Consider the following 25,779-nt stretch of genomic DNA (forward strand, 5'->3'; position numbering starts at 1 on the left):
TATTTTTGCACTTAATTTGTAGCAAAGCAAAAATATAACCAGGCCCTCGCCTAATTATTGTGAGTCCGATTTATGGGCATGCTCAACTCTATATTTTCAGTTTTATGAACTTTTTTACTGAAAAGTCGTTCAGAAACTTAGCCTGGCGATTAAAGATATTTTTCAGATTAAAACGGGTCGCTCCACTCAACTGTAATTGGTCTGCTCGTCGTTATGACGTCACTAAAGTAATTTTTCATAGCAGCCATTTTTAACGAAGTTTGGTGATTTGAGGCAAAACAACCACGACCCATTAGGTACGTAGAGTTTGATTTGTAGCATAACATTAATCTCAAAAATTAAAATTTTTTGATCTTTTTGCTATTTATTTGACGACATTAACATTTACAAAATATAGAGATAAGTTGTTAATATAGGAAGTAAAGTCAGAAAGATTAGATGTGGTTCATATTAAAATGTACTTGATCACACTTTTGATGTGTTTATTTTGAGTCCGATGCGGTTATGGCTAAAAATTCTGGTAATGCAAATTCCAAAAAACTTTTGGTACATCTGTAATGTCAAGCTTTAAACAACAGTTTCAAAGAGCCTTCAAAGGAAATCTTGCAAATCCTTGAGACTAATAATGTGCTCGCCCCTAACTACTACATACTGCAAACAACTTTGTTTTTAAGATGAGCCGAGACTCCGTACACACAGACAACAAAAATAACTTTTTCAAGTGCTATTATGTTAAGAGAGGAGCATGCGGGGTTGTGGGTGCTCTTACACAAAGATTTCCCTTCATCGAGCTTGTAGAAAACTGCCAATTAGACAATTTCTTACCTCATTTCCTTTGTTACTGTTTGCTCAATTGAATAAATTTGTGTTTAAATAGTGATTGCAACCTTAAACTGAAACAATGAAAGGTGACGGTTATTTAGTTAACAAAAATCACAAATAAGACAGGCAGTCGCTCGTATAAAATTTGCCTAAACCAAAATATCCAGTCTGTCTTCAGGACTCAGGATTGGAGAATACACGTTGTTTCTTGCTCCCACATGTGGGATAAAGGCAAGAAGTAATTATATTATGTATATTGTAGAACATTATTCTACATATTTCAAAACAAATAAGGGAAAAAATAGAGAATTGAAAAATGTACGATTTGTCTTAAAAACTTCTTTTAAATTACTTGGTCCGCGGTAATTAAAAAACCGTAACCATTGAAAGGAGAAAGTCAAATAATTGACACTTGGCTCCTTGACTCTAAACTGACAAAAAGGGCACATGAGAAAATTCATTAAGTAAATTAATTCAAAAATAATAACCTAAATTCATCGAGTGCGTAAAACTATTAAGCGACGACCACTTCTGAGATCAAAATTAAAGAGGACTTTATTAGTTAAAATGCATTCATCTAAAGTATTAACTTTAGCGAAAGAAATATGGGATAACATCCTCTGTTCCTCTCAGATTTTGGGAAATAATGCCGTGAACAGTAAAAAATATTCGAAACAACCAAGAGATAATATCTTCAGTTCATCGCGAATTTTGGTAAATAGTACCATAAATTATAGAGGTTACGCGAAAAAGCAGAGTAACGAATGTAGAAAGGCTTGTGCTGATATGCCACCGTCGGTAGACTCTGTATGTGGTGAACCATGTGAAGGAAAATTTAAGAAATTGAAGAAGCAAGGCATCTTACACAAGATTAAATTGAAAATCGTCGAAGGAGGCACCAATTTTGGGAGTAATTATATTTTAATATCGCTTATCTGTAACAAAAAGTCTCAATTTCTTAAAAACTCAATTCAAATTATAATGGCTCTTATCATTGCCAAACTTCAAAAAAAAAAATAAGTAAGCACGCTGCTATTTGCATTTGCTCCCACAAGGTGTAGCCACTGACCTCTAATATTAAAACACGAGACTGGCTGTCTTTAAACAAATAACAGCTTAAACCAACCAGTATGTATGCACATGTTAATGTGACGCACGAACATCTCTGGAACTAATATTTAAAAGTATGTGTAGTCATACTTATATTAGTTCCTTAGAAACCCGTTACCCAGTGCCAAAATTACGACAATCAATTGGCGACAAAAACAAATTGACAGCAGCCTATCCAGTAGTCATTTATGAGGTCAGAATGCTATTGTATTATGTTTTTGAACAATCAAAACAATCTGTAACAGTGATCTAAAATATTTCCAACCATTTGATATCGGCTGTATAAGTTTAAACCAAAATGTTGCTGTTTTAATCAGAATTTATGATCTGTCTAGGAAAGTAGACAGGGAACGTTTTACCTACGTTACCTCGTAAGTAACAAATTCCTTTTCTAAAAGTGTGCGTTCTATCATTCCTGTCCATCTCAACAGCGCCATTTCGCCGAGTTCAATTTAAGGAGAAGGAATGCAAGGAAGTTGTGGTGCCTGAACCGAAGGCGTTGGTTGATCCTGTGCCCAAGCCGACCACGTTATCGCCGCCTCGGCCTGCTGTCCAAGTTACAGTCTTAGGTGCTGACACTAGCTTAGGACAGTATGTAGCACTACTGCTCAAACAGTGCCCCTGTATTAAAAAGTAAGTTATTATTTTTTCGCTATTATTGATTTTACGAATTTTTCGGAAACCGTTTCTATTCGCGGTCTTAAAATTACGCTGCCAGTTTGATTACCCTGTTTGTCTAGATCTACTTTATTACTGTTATAGGTACATAGATAACAGTTTATTTAGTGCAATTCACACACCACATACGTATCATAGATCAACTTCAGCCGGCTAACACGCGAAGTTCAATGTAATCCAAAATCTTCAGATTTATGATTGAAGTGCTATCTTTATCTTTAGGGAAAAATACAAAAAGGATATAATACCTACTGCAAAAAAACTTCCATCTGGAATTTTAAATTGGATTGATTGTTAATTCCGGGCTTAATTGAAAATGTATGCACTGTAAAACTATTGCTGCTGAATGTCATTTGCATTCTCGATACAGAAAAAAGTTTTTAGACACGTGCTTGCGACTCGTCCTAAATATAAGAGGGCTTTTGAGATATGTTGTTAGTCTTTATTAAATAAATAAGATCAGATTTAATTGTATAGAAATGTGTACCTATATGAGATATGTTTTATACAGTGGTATGTATAGGTATACCACTGCAATGAGGATGTCCCATTTAGAAGTTACACTCGTGCGAGTGATCAATTGCTTCCTATGCCGTAGGTATATTTATCCTATTAACATTGTAGGTACAATGTCGCGATGCCATTATTATCAATGAATATCGAATTTCTTCGTTGATTTAAATTTCTTCGTATATTCTTCTTCTTTATGGCCCTTATCACTCGGTGGTGCATAGATAAGTAATAAATAGACATTGCGAATGCAATAAAATAGCAACTTTGCACAAGTGATGTTCGAATACCAACAAGACTGGTGCTAAGGTTGGTTCGTCATTTATAGATTTATTGTCTGTAAACAATTCGAAATGTTACAAGACTGTTTTAGACAAAAGGCAACATGGTAAAGCACCCCAAGGGCAAGGAAACAAAAACTGGTTGTCCGATCGATACAAATATTCGCTCCGGAAATTTAAATACTGGGTAATAATATCCAGCCGTCTGTTATATTTAAGGTAATACTAGCTATACTACCTTCTGCCCGCGACTTCGTCTTAGTGGACTTCAGGAATAGATCTAATACTTCGCTCGTTGACAATTTTTAATCCTACCACGGAAACTATTTGAGAGATCGGTATAAAAGTACATGTCCTTTTCCGTAGCATAGGTGACATGCATACCAAATTTCAAAGCTCTGCCCGCGGTTTAGCTCGTAAATAACTTTCAATTTTCCCTCGGCAACTTCTTAAGTAATCGGGATAAAAAGTAGCCTATGTTCTTTTCCATGTCAAAAGCTACATGCATGCTAAATTTCATCCAAATCCGTTCAGCCGTATTTTTCGTGATCGAGTAATAAACATCTACACTTTCACATTCATAATATTAAATAATAATAATATATAATAAATTATTATGTAGTAGAATAGTAGGATTGTTTCAGTTGAACTGTTACAGTTTTATTTCCAAATACCGTATTCGGTTATTTCTTTATTTTAATGCATTTCATAATACGAAAATGGTATCGGCTTATATTTAACTCGTTTCATGAGGCCGGCAGTGACGCGTGGCCGCTCGGGGACCGTTCGTCTTTTAGTTACATAACATCAATTTCGTCTGTAATGTTTACTTACTTGAGCGCAAAAACCCGATATAAATAATGGTCTTTTGGGATCTTTCATTCCACATTTATATCCTCATCACATTTCCCTTTCTTCTATGTTTAATAAAGCACTTCCCCAGTATAAATGTATATGTATAGGCATAGCTTCTAGATAGAGAATATTTTTCTCTCTCCCTCGCTGTCTCTATACTGTATGCCTTGTTCGAGGACGTTTTCATTCAAAATGTCATAAACTTTATTAACCTACTTATGTTTTTATGCGAAACATACTCAAGAGTTTATCATTCCATAAATTTACACGTTGGTTCCATCGCATAGTCCAAAGAACATTTTTCATTTCCATTTCAACGTGAAATTATATTGCGTCTGTCCAGTATTATTTCAGCCGGCCGGCCGTCAGCATTCATATTTTTTACTCAACTTTTATAATATAGAATACATTTCAACTTCACTTTGGAATCCTATACAGGCTTTTCATTTATTATACTGACTGAAGTTTATTGGATTCTGCAAATTAGACACTCCAGTATGATGATGATAAGGTCAATGGTGTTTTATGTATTGTTGGGAAAATTTATAAGCACCGAAAAATAGAGGAGGAAAGAATAACGGTTAGAGTTTCAATAGATAATAAATATCATATTTAGGTATGAAAACTTGTAAATTCAAAGTTTTTTGGGAATATTATTGATGAATTGTTCCCATTACCCCGCTTCCCGCGACGACGTTCTCTACGACTTCTATGAGGTACAATACAATTGCTCCCACGTCACCGCGCTTCGCCTCCACGGTAGTTTTAATACTTGTATACAATTTTCAGATTTCTTGAACTGATGAAATTTTAAAATAGAAATACATGCGAAATCCCACTTACTAACTGTGTTTTTACCTACTAATAAGTTCATCTCAGAGACAATGTATAAACTTGAAATTAAACATAAGCAAACTAAACGGGATCTTGACTTTTTTATGCGGAAAATACTTTAATAAAATATATATATATATACTAGCTGTTGCCCGCGACTTCGTCTGCGTTTGATTTTGTTTTTAAAGTATTCAGTATCGCTAAGCCTTAAATGAGTATAGTAGTATATATATAACATGTGACTGTCAATTAATTATAGACAAATAATTTGCAATAAAATAAAATTGTGACTATAATTAAAGATCTAAGCTATCCTATCTCTTAAGTTGGACCAGACTGCTCACGGTGTGCCAATTTAATTTAAAATCGGTTAAGTAGTTTAGGAGTCCATCGCGGACAAACATCGTGACAGGAGATTTTTATATATTAAGATATACCAACTGGATACCTTGAAACAACGTATAAAACAAATCAAAAACATACTAATATTCTATTATGTGCAAAAGACCCAGCCACGGGCTTATATGAATGAACAAGTATTTAGTTTTGATGGGGAATGTTTGTCTTTGATGTAAGATAACTTTTATGCAGTCACTTTCATGCAGCTGGAATTCTGGAGACTGTTTTATGCCGTTTTATAATGTTTGTGATATGTACAAGATACTGCAGACAGGCTTTATTTTTTATGAAAAGAAACTTAAACTAAAGAACTTAGAAAAGAAGCTCTTTATAAGGGCAACTATATCACTGGTTCTCTACAATAGAAATATTTTTATTGAGATGGATGCACTCTCTCGGGAGAGTAACCAGACGGAGAGAACCTTCGTAATAAATACATGATACGTGCTGAATTTTGTATAGCGTCAGTCTCGAGGGGATTTTCAACTCAGAACGACTGAAAGATTGATGGTATCTTACAGTTTATATTTTTCGTATTTAGGGTCTATCAAGACATAATATCTATGCCTCATATGCCTGCTCCGTTCCGTCCGTGCGTCCGTCCGTCTTGTGGCTAGTATGTTTAGCTAGGGAACACAAGGTTCTGGGTATTTGCGGGTGGCCTAAAAATTCTTAGTTATTGAGCGTTTCATACCCAGGGTTCCCTTGGCTGCAATCTCACCTGGTGGTAAATGATGATGCAGTCTTAGGTGGTAGCGGGCTAACCTGTTAGGGAGTATGGTAGTCAAACCTCTAATCGGTTTCTACGCGACATCGCAACGGAACACTAAATCGCTTAGCGCCACGTCTTTGTCTGTTGGGTGGTAACCAGCTAACCCACCTAAGCCACCAGACCAGACCAGAGAAAATTCAGAAATAATAAATTCCGAAATTGTCCCTGCCGGGAATCGAGCCCGGGACCTCGTTATTAAATTCACAGCGCTCACCGTTGCGCCAGGGAGGTGGTCAAAAGCAAGTCTCCCCGAAGCATGGGAATTTGTTTCAATAATTATTATATATTACAATTTGTACCATATTATAATTTGTATGAAATCGTTTACACTTACTTCTTTTAGGAAATACTAAATTTTAGGAGCATCCTAAAATTTTGTATTTCGGAGTATGCTCTGACCGAAGCTCTGTAGCTGCTCCAATTTTAATCCTGACCGGACGAAACTGAAAACCCAAATACTAATTTTATTTGATACTAGCTGTTTCCGTCTGCAGTTTCGTAATGCTCATAGTATCGGTTTTGTAGGCATTATCAAGCTCTACATCTTTTCTTTAATACTCAATTATATATCCGTCATCGTCAGGACAGCTTTCATAGGAAACGTTTACCTTCGACCGTTTTTTCTCCGCTCAGTTCTTCAATTATATATTTGACTACCACGAAAAGTCCTTTAATTTTTCAGGTTAATATGTATAGCCCATCATCATCGGCAGCTGATTATCATCCCACTATTGGGCACAGACCTCCTCTGTCTCTCATAGAAGAACCGGATTTAGAGCATAGACGCATGCTGCTCCAATCCGAGTAGCAGATATAGCCTAATGTAATAAAATACACTAACAAATAATGTGACTTTAAATCGGTTTAAAAGTTTTTTCAAAATCGTTTCAGTAGATCCCTAAAACCTCACAAACTTCACCCTTTTATAATTTACTAGCTTCTGCCAGTGTCTTCGTCTGCGTGGACTTCAGAATTGGGTCTAAAGCTTCGCTCGTTAACAATTTTCAATTTTCCCTCGGGAACTACTTAGGAATCAGGAACAGGGCCTATGTTTTTTTCCATGTCAAATGCTACATGCGTGTCAAATTTCATCCAAATCCGTTCAGCCGTTTTTGCGTGATTGAGGAAACATCAACACTTTCACATTTATAATATTAGTAGTTTAAGAAATAAGAATTATTATAAATTTGCAAACAGATACAAATCGAGGCTAGGTTCAGACGAAAATACATTGATTGCTAAAATTGACAATATTTTATTTTATGAACACGGGTATGTTAACACGATTCGTACAAAAATAAATGGCTGCAATTTTCGACTGCTGAGATTCGGTATTGGTATTGGAAACCGAATCTGTTAAAATAAAAATTTGATTTGCTTGACAAGTCCATTGAATATTTGATAAAGTATTTTGCGGTGGACAATTTTTCGTTTTCAGCCTCGTGTGGAATAACCATTTAATAAACTATACAGGCATACGCGCGTCATAATAAAAATCTAATTGATTTATCGAGAAGTCTATTCTCGACAAATCAACCTAAAACATTTTACAATTATTTGATTTTTTATACAAGAGTACGGAATATATCATAGTTAAAAAAACATTAACCTCGTTTAAAACAACATGGTTTAAAGTCAGGAGACCGTTTCTATCTAAATACGTTATATAGAAAAAACTAAAATAGAGTTTTCATTTAGTGAATAAAGGTAACGGCAATGTTCTAAGATGTTGCTGCTGTAGGTCGTACCTATAGTTTTTTTTTTTGAATTTTTTTATGTGGTAGGTATACCTATTTCTATACTCTATTAGCAAAAAAATTAAAAATATTTAGAAACAAAAATAATCAATTACTAACGTATAGTTGTTATTTTAATATACAACCGAATTTAAACCTATTTGCCTTATGATGTTTATAAAATAAGCTTTTGAAATTGAACAAAACAGTTCATTTCTTCATGACTCTTGCAAAGAGGATACAAACATTACTTTTGTAAGTGGGGCTAATTAGGAGTTAGGACACAACAAGTAATCGAAATCGATTGCCGCACGTACGATGCCTAGGCGGATAAACTTATCCTATATAAAAAAATCTCATTAAAATAACTACTTACCATACCGCTTTCAGAATATGCTATATTGTTCGCAAAAGATACAATGATAATAACTGGGAAACCATTTGCCACCGTCTAAACATTATATTTTTATGCTACTTTAGACTCGATGAACGTTTTAGTTTGAAAGCATACTCGAGTTGCTCCAAGACAAAAGAATGATAAGTAGGTACTTCACCTGAATTGGAAATGTTTAGGCTGGAAAATCGCATCTTCATGTTCTTTTTTTATCGACGATCACAGATTCTCTGTTGACTTGTCTCGATCTTTTCATCGGATGATAAGACGCCGTGAAGCATTTACAAATGCTTGGCGCTTTCGTGAAAGTAGGGCAGTTAAACAGCTGCTTGAGAAGACTTTAAGAGTTAAGTTAAGTCTAAATACTTGTATTGGGTACATAAATACCTCACAAAACCTACAAACTAGAGAATACAAGCTGTGAAGAGCTAAAACGGCCAACAAACTTTTGTATTAAAATGATAATTATGGTTAGACCACAAAAAGAGTTATAGAAGGCATCACGGAAAAAGTATAGAACGTAAGATGGAACAATTCAACGCAATATACCCGTAGGCAATCGAAATTGTTTCTCAAGTCATTCGACAACAAGAAAACAAAACAACTAATAACACAGAGCAGAACCAATATAGCACTGGTAGCAGGCATACCAACCTGCCTGTTAAATAGACAACTAAGAATAATGAGAATTGTAGAAGATCCATCCTGTCCAGAGTGCGGTGAGGTGGAACAGTTTTTACTTCATATCTGAGTGCCCCATGTACGCGATGGTAAGACGGAACTACAAGGTAAGGATAGAATAAGCGAAGAAGACCTAGCAAACCTCTTTATAGGGGATAGCGTGTGGTTCACCAAAGAGACTGGAGAGGTTTCAGGGGGGATGCTGCCGAGACACCAGTAAACCTGTGGGATAGTGGGGAATAGTGTGGAGTAGTCCTTACAGAGGACTGATCACCCGTCTGGCAGTGGCAGGCGTCCCCGCATTATATATATGTATATATATATATATATATATGTTAGACCGTTGTTAGACAGTATGGTTAGACCATTTCAAGGCCTCGTCACGTGCAATAAATTCCAGTCTCACTACAGGAAATCACTCGGGCATCCAGAACGGGTGCACATCAAACTTTTACAGAAGCCTCAGACATACCGTTATACGGATCATTTCAAGAATGTAATAAAATGAGTCGGGATTTTATGTGCTACGAGAAGGTATGAGTAGGTGCGTCGACGTCTCGGCCTTTCGCTTGTTTATTACAAGTTTTACGATCACCAGACCGATGGTGATGTCCAGAGCCCCTGTTGTTACTTATCGATTTACAAACTGAACTATGGAGACAAGTAAATCTATCAAATTTGTATGTTGACGTTTGGACTGCTTAATTTAGATGAATTAATTATCTATATAACTGATACCTTTAAGCGAACAATTATTGTGTATATCATCATCACATCAACCCATTACCGGCCCACTACAGAGCACAGGCTTCCTCCCAAAATTAAAAGGAGTCCACCACGCTGGCCCAGTGCGGATTGGTGGACTCAACACCTCTTTGAGAACGTTATGTAGATCTCTCAGGCATGAAGGTTTCCTCATGATGTTTCCCTTACCCGTTGAAGCAAGTGATATTTTAATTTCTTAAAACGCACATAACCTAGACAAGTTAGAGGTGCGTGCTGGGATTCGAACTCGGCCCCCGAAAGTGAAGTCGAGCTCCTTCCCAATGGCCTATCACCGCTTGTTTTGTACATGTTTATTTATAATCTGAATCTTGGAAACGTTTCTCACGATTTTCATGAAATTTTAAATTACTTCGTTTTATCCGTGTTTTTAGGCAATGAAAAACTGCTACAATATCATTAGAATAAAAAGGTAAATTTCACTAGCATCTATAAGGTTAATACTACATCTATAGCTCAGGAGAGAAATGGGGCGGATCCGAGACCAGAAGAGCCCGGTTCGAGTCCAGGTGATTATTTTTTTGCCCGGTCACCCATTTACTATGAATTTAAACGAAAACTTACACTAATTTAGGCACCAGTAAGCTTAACTTGTAACTTTATGTACATATAGGCATGACGAATTTTTAATAATATACAATCAGAGCCTGTGATTTCTAGGGAACATTATTTTTGGATTTGGAGAGATATTCAGTAACTACTCTGTGAAAGTAATTTAATACTGGAAGACATATTAGGTTTTGTGCTTATTAAACTGAGGTTTTCAAAACTGTAGCTGATTCCATCCAATTTGTACCTACGTACATCTCAAGTATCTGCAGATTATAGATGCTGTTATATAAATCATTACAAAAGAAAAGAACTGGACATGGGAATAGGAAAATGGAGCAAAGTGGTTCGGCGCCAGCACAGCGTATTTGTAGGACACAAGAGTAAAAAGTCTTGTTATACCCCACTCTCACTTAACGATGTGTTATCTTAAAAGCCCCTGTAGCGTGGCTGATAATATAGTGAAAGGAATTTCCAACAATAATGAGATAAGTGCGACCATTGTGTTTGCTTAAATATTGTATTGCAGACGTACTCGTAACTTTGCGGAAGTCCGTAATGTTAGAACATCTTCTTTACATAGTATAAAACAAATTCGCTCTCGCTGTTTGTACGCTGGTTCTTTTAAACTACGGAACTGATTTTAATGCGATTTTCTGTAATAGATAGAATTATTAAAGAGGAAGGTTTATATTTGTAAACATGCATATTATGGGTGGGAAATGCGAAGCAATTAAAACATTCGCCGTGTTATCGTACATATTTTTGTGCGTTAACGTTGCGATCGAAAATTCATTCATGCTTTCTGAGTCCAAGGCCGTGGGTTCGATTCCCACAACTGGAAAATGTTTGTGTGATGAGCATAAGTGTTTTTCAGTGTCTGGGTGTTTATATGTATTTTCTAAGTATTTATTTATATATAATTCCTAAAAATATTCATCAGTCATCTTAGTACCCATAACACAAGCTACGCTTACTTTGGGGCTAGGTGGCGATGTGTGTATTGTCTTAGTATATTTATTTTATTTATTTATTTATTTATTTATTTATTTATTTATTTATTTATTTATTTATTTATTCAATCTATTTCGTAAGATAACTTAAACCAAGTTACCTTAGAAGATAGATTGAATGAATTTGCATTGCACGCCAAACGTATTATTGTATTTTAATCATATAACTAATAGCTTGTCGTGAATTATAGAAAACTAGCGGCCCGCCCTGGCTTAGCTTCCAAAACTTCACAAAGTCAAAGCATCTTTTATTTTTAACTATACACTCACATAAGTAGATAATATTATTTTATTGGTTATTATACTCTTATTTATCTGCTCGTCATGTAATTTACTTTTTTAATTTACATATAATATAAAATTTAGTATATAATTCACATACAATCTAATTCACTGGATGCAAGTAGCCAAAGATAGAGACCGGTGGTCATCTCTGGAGGAGGCCTTCACCCTCGCGTGAGAGGGGTTCTGGCGAGAAGAAATATTTTACCAGTTTTAATTACCTATTAATCTCTTTATAAATGCAATTAAGAACTACTTTTTATAGTTTATCTTATTTTTTGCTTATTTTTCACTTAAAATCTTAATATGTATAGTCATGTCATATGACGGCCGATTGGCGCAGTTTGCAGCGACCCTGCTTTCTAAGCCCATGGCCGTGGGGTCGATTCCCACTACTGGAAAATATTTGTGTGATGAGCATGCAATGCACTCCCATTGATCATAAGGCAGTCAAAGTCATTGGGCATATTTAAAAATGCTGATAAGGCTCATTATCTCGCTCAGTAAAGACGACTATTATTATTTATTTATCTACTCAAACTCATATTTAAGTATTTATGGTATATTAAGATATGTATTAGTATATTTATTTTTTTTATATTTATCAATAGTATTTTTAATTTTTTTTTTATTTGTGTAGTCTGGTTTATGTATTAGTATGTAGATATTTGTATGTATGTACTAAATAGTGTACCCCACCTATCTGTTCTTTTTAGTTTTCCTAATCCTAAGGTTGCCTGGCAGAGATCGCTACTTAGCGATAAGGCCGCCTTTTGTATCCTGCTTCATTCTTCATGTGTTTGTTCTTTTTTGTCTTGTTTCTTTGTTTGAGTGGTGTACAAATAAAGAGTATAAATAAATAAATAAAATAAATGAATGTTTTTCAGTGTCTGGTGTGTATATATTTATTTTCTCAGTATTTATGTATATAATTCGTAAAAATATTCATCACGCATCTTAGCACCCATAAAACAAGCTACGCTTACTTAGGGGCTTGATGGCGATGTGTGTATTGTCGTAGTATATTTATTTATTTATGTAACCTAATATATGTTTTGTAAGCAAGAACTAAAGGTCTTTTTTATTTTTATTATTTTTGTAGAATTTAGCCCTCCCTACCTTTATTATTATTTTGCCTACAATAAAATGTTTAACTAAGTCAAAAGTCAAAGTCAAAGTCCCAATCCAACCAATAGCTAATATTCTCATAGCAGTAGAGGTTTTTCTGACAGACCTCGTCCGGGGGAGTAGGTACTACCGTCATTCGTATTTCTGCTGCCAAGCAACATTACGATCAAAAAGAAGAGAATTCCGGTGTAATTACAGGCCCCTGAGGCTTAACAACAACTCGACAAGTTATTGGACACAGGGCGGCATTTTTTTTTAATTTACTACAGGTTAGACCTTGACTGTTGGAATGTGATGATGCAGTCTAAGATGGTAGCGGGCTAACCTGTTATCCCGTATGGTAGTCATAATGTTCCACGCGACATCGCACCGGAACACTAAATCGCATGGCGGCACCTCTTTGTCGGTAGGGTGGTAACTAGCCACGGCCTAAGAACCCCACCAGACCAGACCAGAGAAAAGTCATAAATAATAAATTCCCAAAATCCATCTGCCGGGAATCGAACCCGGAACCTCCTTCTTAAATTCAAAGCGCTCATCGTTTCGTCAGGAAGGTTGTCAGAGTTATGAAGTTACGTTGGACGTGTTCCTCACATGCCCTGCGAAATGTTGATCTGTTTAATATCAGTGAATTACTACATATAAAAAACATATTCCTCAATTCCCATCATATCACAGATACGATTACAAGAAATAAAAAATAAACCCGAGTAAACTCATTTTCAGTCCTCATCGTGTTTCAGATTGCGTTTGTACGAAGCGAAGGATACGTCACGCTCGGAATGTAATCGAGACTTGTGTCAAGTGGTGCATGATCTACAACATATCGATACCAACTGTCTGGTTGAAGCGTTCAGTTGCGCAAGCTGTGAGCTCCAACGATGTCTTCAGGTTTGAAAGGATGTTTTGTTTGCGTGTTTGCCATACTACAAATTTGCTTACGCAATGAACTGATTTGTGCTGTGTCAACAAGGCTTCACCACTTCATGGCATTCATTATTTTTTAATAATAATGATAATAAGTGTGTGGCAGTGAAGCCTTGTTGATAGAGCGCAAATCAGTTTATTGCGTAAGCAAACTTGTATTAAGGCAAACACGCAAGTCAGTAGTTTGTTGGGTTAGGACTTTAAGGTACAAACTATAAATTAAGTAAATTAACAATTAAGATTATCTTTATCAGCAAGAACCTCTCTCTTATAGAAGAAATGAATAAAAAGACTAAACTTAGCTTGAGGCGAGCAAAAAAAAGAAAATATTCAAATCAGTCGAACTATTTGTGAATTCTTACAAGGTAGAATAAAAATAAATAAAAATAAAGATATAGACAAAAATATAAAGATAGGTATGAATGGAAAAATAAATATACATTCCTTCAGAGTAGGTTAGCCATACAGAGTTCCAACGAAACTGCCTGAACAAGACAGATCATAGAACGGACAATTGAGGTACTAGGGGCCTGTACATACTGCGTTGGCGTTTTCTGTATGTATTAGCCTACTTACATAGCCATTCCAAGGTCTACTGTCATAAGCCAACTTCTTTGTATACTCATTGGAAATACCGGCGCGCAAGCAAAGCCGAGCTGGCCGACCGCAGGCGCGCTCCCCATTTGCAATCCCCATACCGCTTGGCTTACATTCGTTGCCCTGTCCGGCGCGGCGGCCGAGTGGACTATGTACTCTTTTCACATTTGAAAGAGTTATCTTCAGTTTAAGATACTCATAGTCTTGACTTTATAATCTCAGTGTGTTTAGAATAAATATTCAACATCTATGCCTTTATCAGCTGATGCACTCTGTACACTGCTGGCCTCTCCCAACGGCAGGGTTTGCCGAGACGGGTTGGTGACGAGATGGTACCATCTACTGCGATCACCAACCCGACTGCAACTACTAGTAGCACAGAGGACGCTGCTGCCCGTACTTTATTATTATTCCCTTTATCGACACGTACGACACTCGTGGGGAGAGGAAGGGTGGTAACAACTGTATTTTGATCAGCAGTCACCACACGGCACTCCGAAATGGACTTTTAATAGATATTAAAATTTAAAAACACTTCTCGCTGTGCCTACTTGTAAAGTGGCGACGATAGACTCAAAATCTGCATATCTTGAAGAGCACTTACCTCGCCAAGTCGACGTGAACTAAAACAAACTTCAACCATTTCAACCAAGTTTCTCAATACACAAATTTATATTCAAAGTCTGTAAAGCCCGATAAATTAACCACAGGAAGTAGTAGTAGGTACCTACCATTATGTTAAACTAAATTAAAAAAAATATGTAACTATTAAAGTCACAAGGTAGATAGATGGAAGGGTTGATCTTTCTAATCACATGTAGATTCCCGTGAAGCTGGATTTCGAATGATGATTGCAAGTCAACTATCCAAAACAGAGCTCAATGAACGTGCAAAACATATGAGACTCTTAATGAAAAGCGCAATGACTTTTAAAACTAATTAATATCCCGTTTAGCCAGTTATGTAAACTTTACATTAACTAAAACTGTACCTAAATTTGAACTTTTAATTAGAGACAGAAAGTTGACGTTTCGTGGGTTGGTGTTTTTTACAAGTTTTACCCATAAAATAAAGTACGTTTTACGTGTACTTTTTTATTTGCTACCAAGTTGTGTTTACTTGGCTAACACTGTGTTTTGTCTTATACGAGTATATATCGAAATAACCAAATTTGATTTATACTTACATATGCGATCGGTTTCCTTTCATAGCTCAACAACAAAGTAAGGCAATCTAGACAGCACAATGTATGAATTTCCGGTGGCTTCGTTCTCGTGGTATTTGCAAGTAACCGGGGGTGGTGACCCCTGACCGCTTGCCAATCAATACGCAAAGCGACTACCTACTAAATCTTGCATGCTATTCCCATGATTACGGTCTCTCTATTAAACCTACTTTCAAAAGCTTTCATAGAGTTTCGTATCCGAATAAACAAATTTCATCCCCATCAACTGCACTGCTAGCATAGGTAGGAGACACACTTATATCCCCCGATTATATCCACAGATCAGAGACAAAATTTACCTGTTCACCTGCCAAAGCACGGCAACGAAAAGGTTTTTTTTCCATTTGAACAAAACCTTTAAAATAACACGTTCATTATTTTAATATTATTTGACGGCTGATTGGCGCAGTGTGCAGCGACCCTGCTTTCTGAGTCCAAGGCCTGGGATCGATTCCCACAACTGGAAAATGTTAGTGTGATGAACATGTATGTTTTTGAGTGTCTGGGTCTTTATATGTATAATATTTATTCATAAGTCATCATAGTACCCATAACACAAGCTACGCTTGCTTTGGGGCTAGATGGTGAAGTGTATATTGTCGTAGTATATTTATTTATAATTCCGCCCAGCGCACCTATTCTTGGAGAATGGAAAAAGAAGATGAGAATTTTATACTTTACCCGTGAACAAAATGCCTTTTGTCCATGCTAGCCTTGAACTTCTACTCCTTACCCACAAGGAAATATCATTTCAATCGCGCACTTGTAATTTTATAACAATATCCCTTACGACAAAACCACGATTTGGTTAGCCTCAATATTGGTTGGATCATTTCCGTTGAACTGCGTTCAATTCAGATACTGTATCTCAGTGTTAACGGAAAAGCAAGTGATATTTAGCGCACATAACTCCGAAAAGTTGCAGGTCGAACTCGGTCCCCCTAAAGGAGATGCCGAAGTCCTAGATACTATAGGCTATATAAAATTACGACCGATGGACGTTGGAGTCGAAAGCTCCTCGAGTGGAGACCGCGTGTCAGTAAACGGAGTGTCGGACGCCCCCAACTAGATGGAGCGACGACCTCCGAAAAGTGGCAGGCATCGACTGGATGAGGAAAGCCGAAAATAGGAAAAGTTGGGGCTGCCTAAATGGGGCCTATGTTCAGCAGTGGACGCACAATGGCTGATGATGATGATGATGATGATGACATAAAATTAACGATGATGACGACACAAATATTTTGTCACCAATTTTCACCAATTATTATCGGTACCATTGAACATTTGTTTTTGCATCCCAGTCACGGTAACCGCGCCCTCAATGCGGTCGTGGGCATGATTAAATGTTATTGAACTTTTACGGTGCCACGAAACTTCAACAGTGAACTTTCAGTCGTAAAACACAAGCAAAACCACAGCTACGTTTGTGATTATGACCCAATTATTCAATTTCTGCTTTAGAATTCAGTTATAATAACTCAGGAATTGTACGGGATGAAATGAACGGATTTAACTGCATTGCTATGCTAAATTATAATAAACCTGCAACGTGTTTGTTCACAGCCTACGTTAACTCGCTTTTTTTACTATTCTGAAGCTAACACGTGTAACGTTTGAATAAATAGTTTAATTATTTAAATATAGTTCAACGGGTAGGTACATACCACGATAATGTTTTCGGATTTGTCATGATAAAGTGCAGTGCCGATTGTTACGGTTACATTTGGAATGCAGTGCAGTGTATGATAGGGATTTTTTCGATACCATTGATCGGGGCAAATATCTACAAGCTCAACGTACCGCGGAATTGTGTGATATAAAACACGAACGCAAGTTTTTGAGTCCCGTCGTGACTGGGTCGAAATATCGACAAATCCAATAACATTATCGTGGTATGTACCCGTTGAACTATATTTAAGAAAAGTTGATTAACCAAGAAAATTTTTAAAAAGTTTAATTGGTAGTATGTATGCCGTGCCTGTCGCGACGGCAAATCAGAACACAGTTGCCACCAACCCACATTCTCCCGCGGGTATCGTACGAGGCGAATAAGAGAATATAACGGAGAACGGACAGAAACGTCCTCTGTGCTACTACTAGCATCTAAAGCGATCACCACCCAGTCTTGACCAGCGGAGGTTAAGGTATATGCCATTATCCTGCACATTCTGAAAGACCGAGACCAGTGCCCTACATTTTATAGTATAAAGGACTACGTAATCGATAAAAAGCTTGGGTGTGAATTATTGCCCTAACTAGGTTGCTCTTCTAATAAAGAGATGGTGATAACAAAAAAAACTCCCGGCTAAATTTATTGTGGGCTTCTTCTTAGACCAGGATGCGTTTGGGACCGTCGTAGATTTAGTTTTAAGATTATCGCCATCGGTTATCGCCATCATCTCACTACCGTGTAATTCTCATGCAATGTACGCATCAAAAGGGTCAGCTATGGGCCTACTTGAATAAAAATATTTTTGACATTGACTTTACAGTAAATCGGTGAAAGGTTGCTAATGCAGATGATGAAAAGCTGTATTTTTAATTTCCAGAACTCCGATATCGTTCTTTTACTCGACAGCGGAAGTGTGTCTATGGATATGCCAATAGAGAATAGATTCAACTTTCAGGCACCAATAGTTAAAGCTTACGCTGACGCCATTGCTAAGGAATGCCCGAACGCCTTCATAATAGTTTGCACAACACCAATCGAATGCATGGTACCATTGATTGCTGAGGTAACTTTGTTGTTTTTTTTTTATATTTCACAGAAATGATAATAATGCGGGCCCTTAATGAATGGTTATTATGTATGAAAGTAGTAAGTATATATAAGTATATATATATGAAAAAACTGAATAATTTTATGTACTTTATTTTTATTTTGTATCCCCTAAAAGTTAGCCCTTGACTGCAATTTCAAGTGATGGTAATTGACTATGCAGTCTAAGATGGAATTAGCGGGGTAGTCTGGTAGGATTATGGCAGTAATAGGTACTTTGCGGGATTCTACTAGAACGCCTAATCGCAAGACGTCTTTGTCTTTAGGCTGGTAACTAGCCGGAGCCGGAGCCTCAATGAAAATAAAAAGTTTCCGGGTTTAATCCCCGGTGGGGGATTAAACCCGGAAACTCCCAGTTATGAGTCCACAGTACGCCAGGACTGTCGTCAAAAATATAATATAATATTGATTGCAAGTGGCCTATAGTGTCAGCCGTATTAAATTACGAAAATAACCTATATACATACTTAGGGATAGTGTAAATTTATCATTAGTTTCTTCATTCAGTTATATTACGATAGATTAAATTAAAAAATTATGTTACACATTTCGAGTAGGTTAATAAAAGCATTTTCCCATGCCTGTTAGGTATTTTTCATAAAATATAGGTACCTAACATAAAATAAAATTCTAAAAGCAATTTCGGCTTAACGACCGGAACATCAAAGCGTCATCGTGGCAATCTTTACTCTATTATACAGAGTCAAATAAAAAATACCCGAAAGCTCTGGGCCTGAAGTTGTCTACGTTAAATCTAACAACTTTTGTTCTCCATATTTTTTTCAGTGGATAGTTTGTGTAGTATAGTTTGTGTACTTATTACTACTCTGTAATGTAACATGGGTAACAGCGCGCGAACGACGACTTTTTCGTGCGGTCACTGACGAGACTACGCGACGTTGTCGATTCACGTGTATTCGGTTTCACAGTGTAATGTCACGTCACAGAAATAACATAGTTTATTCATTTGTTTTTTTTTTTTTTTTTAATAAATTAATACTGAATTTTGAAAAGCCGTAGAACAAATCTTGTTAGTTTTAATGATAGGAACGGCAAGGCCGACAGCTTACTGGTATTTTTTATTTAAGCCTGTATAATTCAAGCTTTTGTATTAGCCTATTAGGCCTAGCATAGCACTACTCTCTTGGGGTGAATCGAAAAACCGTTGTGGTCTAAAAAATATCACGAAGTTTTGTTTCGTTTACTTACTTCCGCTGCTATTTTTCTAAACGAAACATTTGATGTCAGAATTATGTTTGTTTTCTTTTAATTTAGCGGAACGACAACATTCTAGTTAGCTTACGAAGAAACTTTTGCTTTTTATTGTTAAATATTCATACAACCCAGCTGTCCGCTTTTTGTGTTGTGCCTAAATTCAACTTATCTTTTGCGTAAATCTACAAGCCTCCAAAAACAAAAACGAAACTTTTAAAAAGCACGAGGGTAACTTTTATAATATGTTTATTATCGTTTGTACATACCTATAGAGTGGAGATATGACGTGATACATACTTTAATACTATTTATTACATTATCTATATACGAGTATAAGTATAAAAGAGAAAGTGTGTGGGTACGTTCCGTATAGGCTCCGAAACGGCTGGACCGATTTCAATGAAACTTTCAGGGAATCTCCGGATTGACCTGGCGAGTAATCCTGTAAAGTTTAATGACAATCAGGAGCACTCCTATTATTGAACTGTCAAACTGTCAAACACAGCTTTTATTTACTATAATGATATTCTATTGTTGGGTGTACATGGGTGTAGATAATGATCTTCACCCGCTCGTGAAGAGAATAGAAGAGAATGAATACGGAGAGAAATAAATGATTTAATATACTTATTATGAGACTCAAATTAAAAATTCAATGATGTAAGTTTATTGTTTAAATAAAATAAAGCAAAATCTAGCCCGGCGAAGCGGGCTGGGTACGCTAGTGTTATATATAATTTCTAGTTAGTGTATACAATTCCCAAAATCGCCAGGAAACGAAAAAAATAAATTTTACCGTCCACTGTTTCTAGGAATTCCGTGAAAATGTGTTAAATCGGAGCTAGGCCAGCCATCTTACGTAATTTAGGATGAATTTATTGCAAATAAAGTGTTCTAAGGTTAGGTTAGGTTAGAAAATAAATATTCATTTAGATTCTATTGGATAAAAGCGAATCTTTACCGCCGTAATTGGTTTTATTTTACGAGTCAATGACATTTTAATAATCAATTTGTCTGTAATATACTTTTGTTTTCCTTGTTAACAATGTTGACTGACTGAAAAATGACTGTTAAAACATTTTTTTTTAATTCATATTTTATACTTTACCTGTCGTCATGATGGGATTCTATGGAAGGTATTAAGTATTATATATAAACTTATATTTATTGTATGATAAACAATAGATAACATATTTTACCAGATTGACTTAGTACGTAACGTAAACCCAGTATTAAAAGGAACCACTATTCTATATGACTAAATTATATTAATCGTAATAAGTATATATAAAATCTTACATCGACTCATATAATACATCTCAGCTCCCTTCAGTTATTAAAAGTTTTATGAACATCCATTATCGCAATATCAACACGTTACGACTTCCGATATTGACCATCAATATGTACTTAATCTATGTTTGCTGATGCTCGTATTGGATTTTCTTTTCCATATCTCTTTTATTTGGTATAGTATATTTGATTTCTTTGTAAAGTTGGATAATGTGAAAGAAATCATTAATTTTTCTATAAGGACTTTTAATTGACATGTAAATTTGAGAATATTTATGTTACCTTACATGTTTTCTGTTTCAAAAGACTTGTCGCTTGTTGTGTGTGTGTGTGTGTATGTGTATGTTTTGTCTGTGGTATCGTATTTACCGAACAGTTGAACCAATTTTGATTTAGTTTTTTTGTCTGAAATTATAGTGTTCGTAGCTACGTTTGATTAAGATCTTAGAATTGTCTCCGCCACATAATGGTGGATTTTTCACAACTCCCTTAATATGGGTATAAATGAGAAGGCTTGACTAGGACTATATACTATTGAAAAATTCAAATCCAAGAAAAAATGGCCGCCGCTAGAAAATGGCGAGTTACCTAATTTTTTTTTTCACAACTCCCTCTATGTAAGTGTCAAATGAAAAGGTTTTGCTAGCAAAATAATGTACACTATGTTGAAAGTCGGGGTTTTTTTTAATATCTAATTTATATATTATGTTTCAATAGACCTTAAAGGAGACAGGCTGGTACAATCCTCGAAAATTGTTGGGCTCTTTAGCGGTGCCAGAGATGCGTGCGAGTACCCTTGCAGCTCGAGCTCTTTGTCTGGAGCCCTATTACGTACACGTACCGTGCGTTTGTGGGACTGAAGGGCCGACTTTGGTGCCATTGTTTTCAAAGGCATTGCAGTATTTTGATTTTAGTGAGGTAACAATTTTGAATATGTTAATGTAGTTTGTGTAAGTAATCTTATATAAGCTGTGATAGCCTAGTGGTTAGGACTTCGTCTTTCCTTTCAGGGGGTTCAGTATATGGGGAGAGATATAGCGTTTTAAGCAATTAAATATAACTTGCTTTAATGGTGAAGGAAAACGTCGTGGGAAACCTGCACACCTGAAAGTTCTCCATAATATACTCAAAGGCGTGTGAAGTCCAGTAATCCGCACTTGGCCATTACCTACGGGCTTAACCCTTCTCATTGCATTAGGAGACCCGTGCCCTGTAGTGGGCCGGTAATGGGTGATGTAATAATATCTAACTCCAGTTCAGTTAACGTATTTGCCCATTTAGTGAATTCATTTTTATTCGTTTTTTCATAATATTATTGGAAAAACTTCAACGTGTTGCTAAAAGTCAAACGTTTTATTAATATTCTCTAAATTGTATCATTAATGATGCGTACAATTTATAATTAAAAGGGTCATTGAAAAGTTAAATGGCGTGATTACTTTCATATTAATTTTATGTGAAATTGCAATTTCGAACTAATGAAATCTAGCAAAGAGATATTAATTTTGAAATATAATTTTATTTCAATAATTAACATAAGTGTAGTTCAATAAATACTACTAATAATATTCAAAAATGGAAACGGCGAACTACCGAATCATCATCACGATCATTATCATCAAATCAACCGATTGATGTCCAATGCTGGATATAGGTCCTTTGCAGTGGCGTGCCCTTCATACATGCACAAAAGCACAGAATACCCTAAAATTGATATTATATAACTCGTATAGGAGGAGGATTTTGTTATTATGCAATTTTCCTGTTGTATGCATACCCTGGTAAGAAACCCAGTGAACACCAATAGTCCTTTGTAGGGCGTTCCAAACCCCACAATTGGGCCGCTTGTATGCAGCGGCTCCCCGCGATTCGCTTGATGTCGTCTGTCCACCTGGTTGGGGGTCGACCGACGCTGCGCTTACCGGTGCGGGGTTGCCACTTTAACACCTTGGAAACCCAACGTCCATCGGTTCTCCGAGCTGTGTCCCGCCCATTGCCACTTCAGCTACGCGACTCGTTGAGCTATGTCGGTAACTTTAGTTCTCCTACAGATCTCCTCATTTCTGATTTGATCTACTAGAGATACTCCTAACGTAGCTATTTCCACCAAAACTATAGAGGTAGGTAATACCTACATCCTAACTAATATTATAAATTTGAAAGTGTGTTTGTTTGTCTTTCTTTCACGCTCTAACTAAGCAACCAATTATAAATAAAATAAATATAATACGACAATACACACATCGCCATCTTGCCCCAAAGTAAGCATAGCTTGTGTTATGGGTAATAAAATAGCTGATGGATATATTTATGAATATAATACACGTTAATACTTATAATATACTGACAAAAACCCAGACACTGAAAAACATTAAAGTTCATCACACAAACATTTTCCAGTTGTGGGAGTCGAACCCACCAGTGGGTAGCGACCCTGCTTTCTGAGTCCAAGGACTCAGAAAGCAGGGTCGCTACCCACTGCGCCACTCGGCCGTCGGCCGTCAATTGTTTAGATTTTAGGCATAGAGATAGTTGAAGGGGCAATACATGGTCCATGGTGGTGATTAGCACGGATATCCGGTTTTTTACACCAAATAGCGTCCTTTCTTTTATGCCGCGGTTGATTCGTCTTTAGAAGTGTAGACGTTTTAACCACGTATAAAACCGCGACTTTTTAACTGCGCTACCCAATGCGCTATCACCGCGTAGTTAGCGCGCATTGGGTAGGAACTCGGCTTCATTTTCGGGCGCCAGAGTTCGAATCCCAGCACACGCACCTCTAACTTTTCTAAGTTATGTGCGTTTTAAGTAATATTCAGCTTCAACTTATCACTTCCTCGTGAGGAAACCTGCATGCCTGAGAATTCTTCATAACGTTCTCAAAGGTATGTGGAGTCCGCACTGGACCAGCGTTGTGGACTCAACCTTAACTCCGTCTCATTGTGGGAGGAGACCCGTGCTCTGTGGTAGGCCGCTAATGGGTTGATGTGGTGGTGATGATGATGATGATGAAAACCACGGGGCGCATCGAGTAGAGAAATAAACAAATAAATACCTACACCATCGTATTTATGATAAAAGTATATATTATCTATATTACTTATGATCTACACTCTTATCAAAAATTACGAAAGTGTGTCTATTTATATGGTTGAGTCTTTATTTGTTACCTCTGTTTGGGTCACCCGCTGCACTGATCTTGACGAAAGTTGGCACACAGTTGCATTTAGTTCGCATAACAATACAATTTGACGTACAATTTTTTTTTTTTTAATAACGGAAAAGCCGGTTGCTTTTCCGTTATTAAAAATCGATCGGGATCGATCTTTTGATGTTCAAAAACAACATAAGATTAGTACGAGAAATCGTTCAAGTGCGAGTCGCACTCGCACACGAATGATTTTGTACCATTATCTATAAAAACGGCCAAAATAATCACCTCAATTGTATAAGAGGCGGGAGCCCGGACATTGTTATATCGATACAACGGCTTACAGAAATACTATCTGCGAAATAAGCAAATTCAGATCCAATATTATCTTTTAGCATAACGCGGAAATGCTGACCCAGACGATTCGCAGCGCGGCGTCAGCCGTAGCTAGAGCAGATGGCAATTGTATCAGAGCCGCTGAACTAAGTGAAGCACACGCTGTCGCGGGGCTCGTGACGAAAGTAGCTTGGGCGTTACTCTGCAAGGATGTGCCAAGAGTGTCCGGATTTGTGGAAACTGACCCAGCGCAAGTCGTTTCTCCTGCCAGGTTAATTTATCTTGATTACACTTTTTCTATCATTATTTTCCTAAACTGGCTAAAACAATTGACAAGACGCAAGTTTTTTCTTAATATTAAGCTATAATTGGCATAGCTTTCGAGATATTCTTGCTACTACTTCTTACTAGTAGAAAAGGGGGCTTTGGGTAGAGCTTTTCAAATCTTAGATATGTGTGACCTTTATTTTTTTGAAGATAAAAATTAAAACTGACCAAACGAGCAGATAGCGTCCATACAAAACAAAATGAATACGCTGAAACAAAACAATATAAATGTTTTGTTTCAGCGTATTCATTTTGTTTTCTATTTCTTCTAAATTTGGAATTAATCAAATATCTCAAATATAGATTACTGTTCTTATGAAGTATACATAAAATTAATTTTAAATTATTGGATATTCGTGAATATGCAAACAGGCGTTTAATAGTGGAAGTGTGTTGGGGACAAAATTGGATTACCGTTATACCCTTGGCCCCATTTCTCAATAACTGATAATGGCAGTTTAACCTTGATATAAAACAATAATTCATTTTTCATTGAGACTTATCAGTTTGCGATTTAAGATGACTATCGCTCCATAAAAATACCAGAGACCACATTTTAAAGCAAATTAACGTACCTAATCTGAGATTTTTTGCAATAAAATACAGAATACCGAAAATCACGGAACACGAGATGTAAAAAAATGGAATGGTAAAAAAATGGATTACGATATAGTCCATTCTGAATCATTGAATTCTTTGTCATTGGTTAAAAAACGCTAGAAAATTCTTAAAGTACTAAAAAATCAGAAGTAGAAGACTTGTAGCATAAGAAGTAAACACTAAAGAAAAGTACAATATAAATTCTGTCTTCAGATTCATTGCTAATGCCGTGGAGATTACTGGTTCCGGTATCATCAAGAGCCTGGGATTACCGAAAATGTCTGACTTGGAAGTAAGACAAGTTGACGATGCTCTTAACAAACTTTACTTTACGCAGAACATGGTAAATGACTGGTATTGCAAATACTGTAGCTCGACGGAGAAACTTGATGCTTTTCAAACCAAATTCTTCAATTCAAGAGCTAGACAACGTTTCGAAGATTGTGCATACGCCGCTATTTGATTGTTGATTAAAAGTTATTTATACAGTACTTTAAATTTA

The 25,779-nt window shown here is 36.4% G+C and overlaps 2 protein-coding genes across 2 annotated transcripts in view; both read left to right on the plus strand.

Moving 5' to 3' along the window:
• The window catches only part of LOC120631158 (neurofilament heavy polypeptide), a 96,267-nt gene that overhangs the window by 23,525 nt on the left and 46,963 nt on the right, over nucleotides 1-25,779 (plus strand). The gene's annotated exons all lie outside the window — the stretch shown is intronic.
• On the plus strand, nucleotides 1,306-25,748 carry LOC120631157 (malate dehydrogenase, mitochondrial-like). The gene is made up of 7 exons (XM_039900610.1): nucleotides 1,306-1,732; nucleotides 2,364-2,565; nucleotides 13,571-13,718; nucleotides 18,126-18,311; nucleotides 21,581-21,781; nucleotides 24,410-24,621; nucleotides 25,491-25,748. Exons 1-7 carry the CDS (start codon nucleotides 1,390-1,392, stop codon nucleotides 25,738-25,740), a joined length of 1,542 nt encoding a protein of 513 aa, XP_039756544.1. The 5' UTR covers nucleotides 1,306-1,389; the 3' UTR covers nucleotides 25,741-25,748.

This window comes from Pararge aegeria, chromosome 17, assembly GCF_905163445.1.
Source record: "Pararge aegeria chromosome 17, ilParAegt1.1, whole genome shotgun sequence".
NCBI lineage: Eukaryota > Metazoa > Arthropoda > Insecta > Lepidoptera > Nymphalidae > Pararge > Pararge aegeria.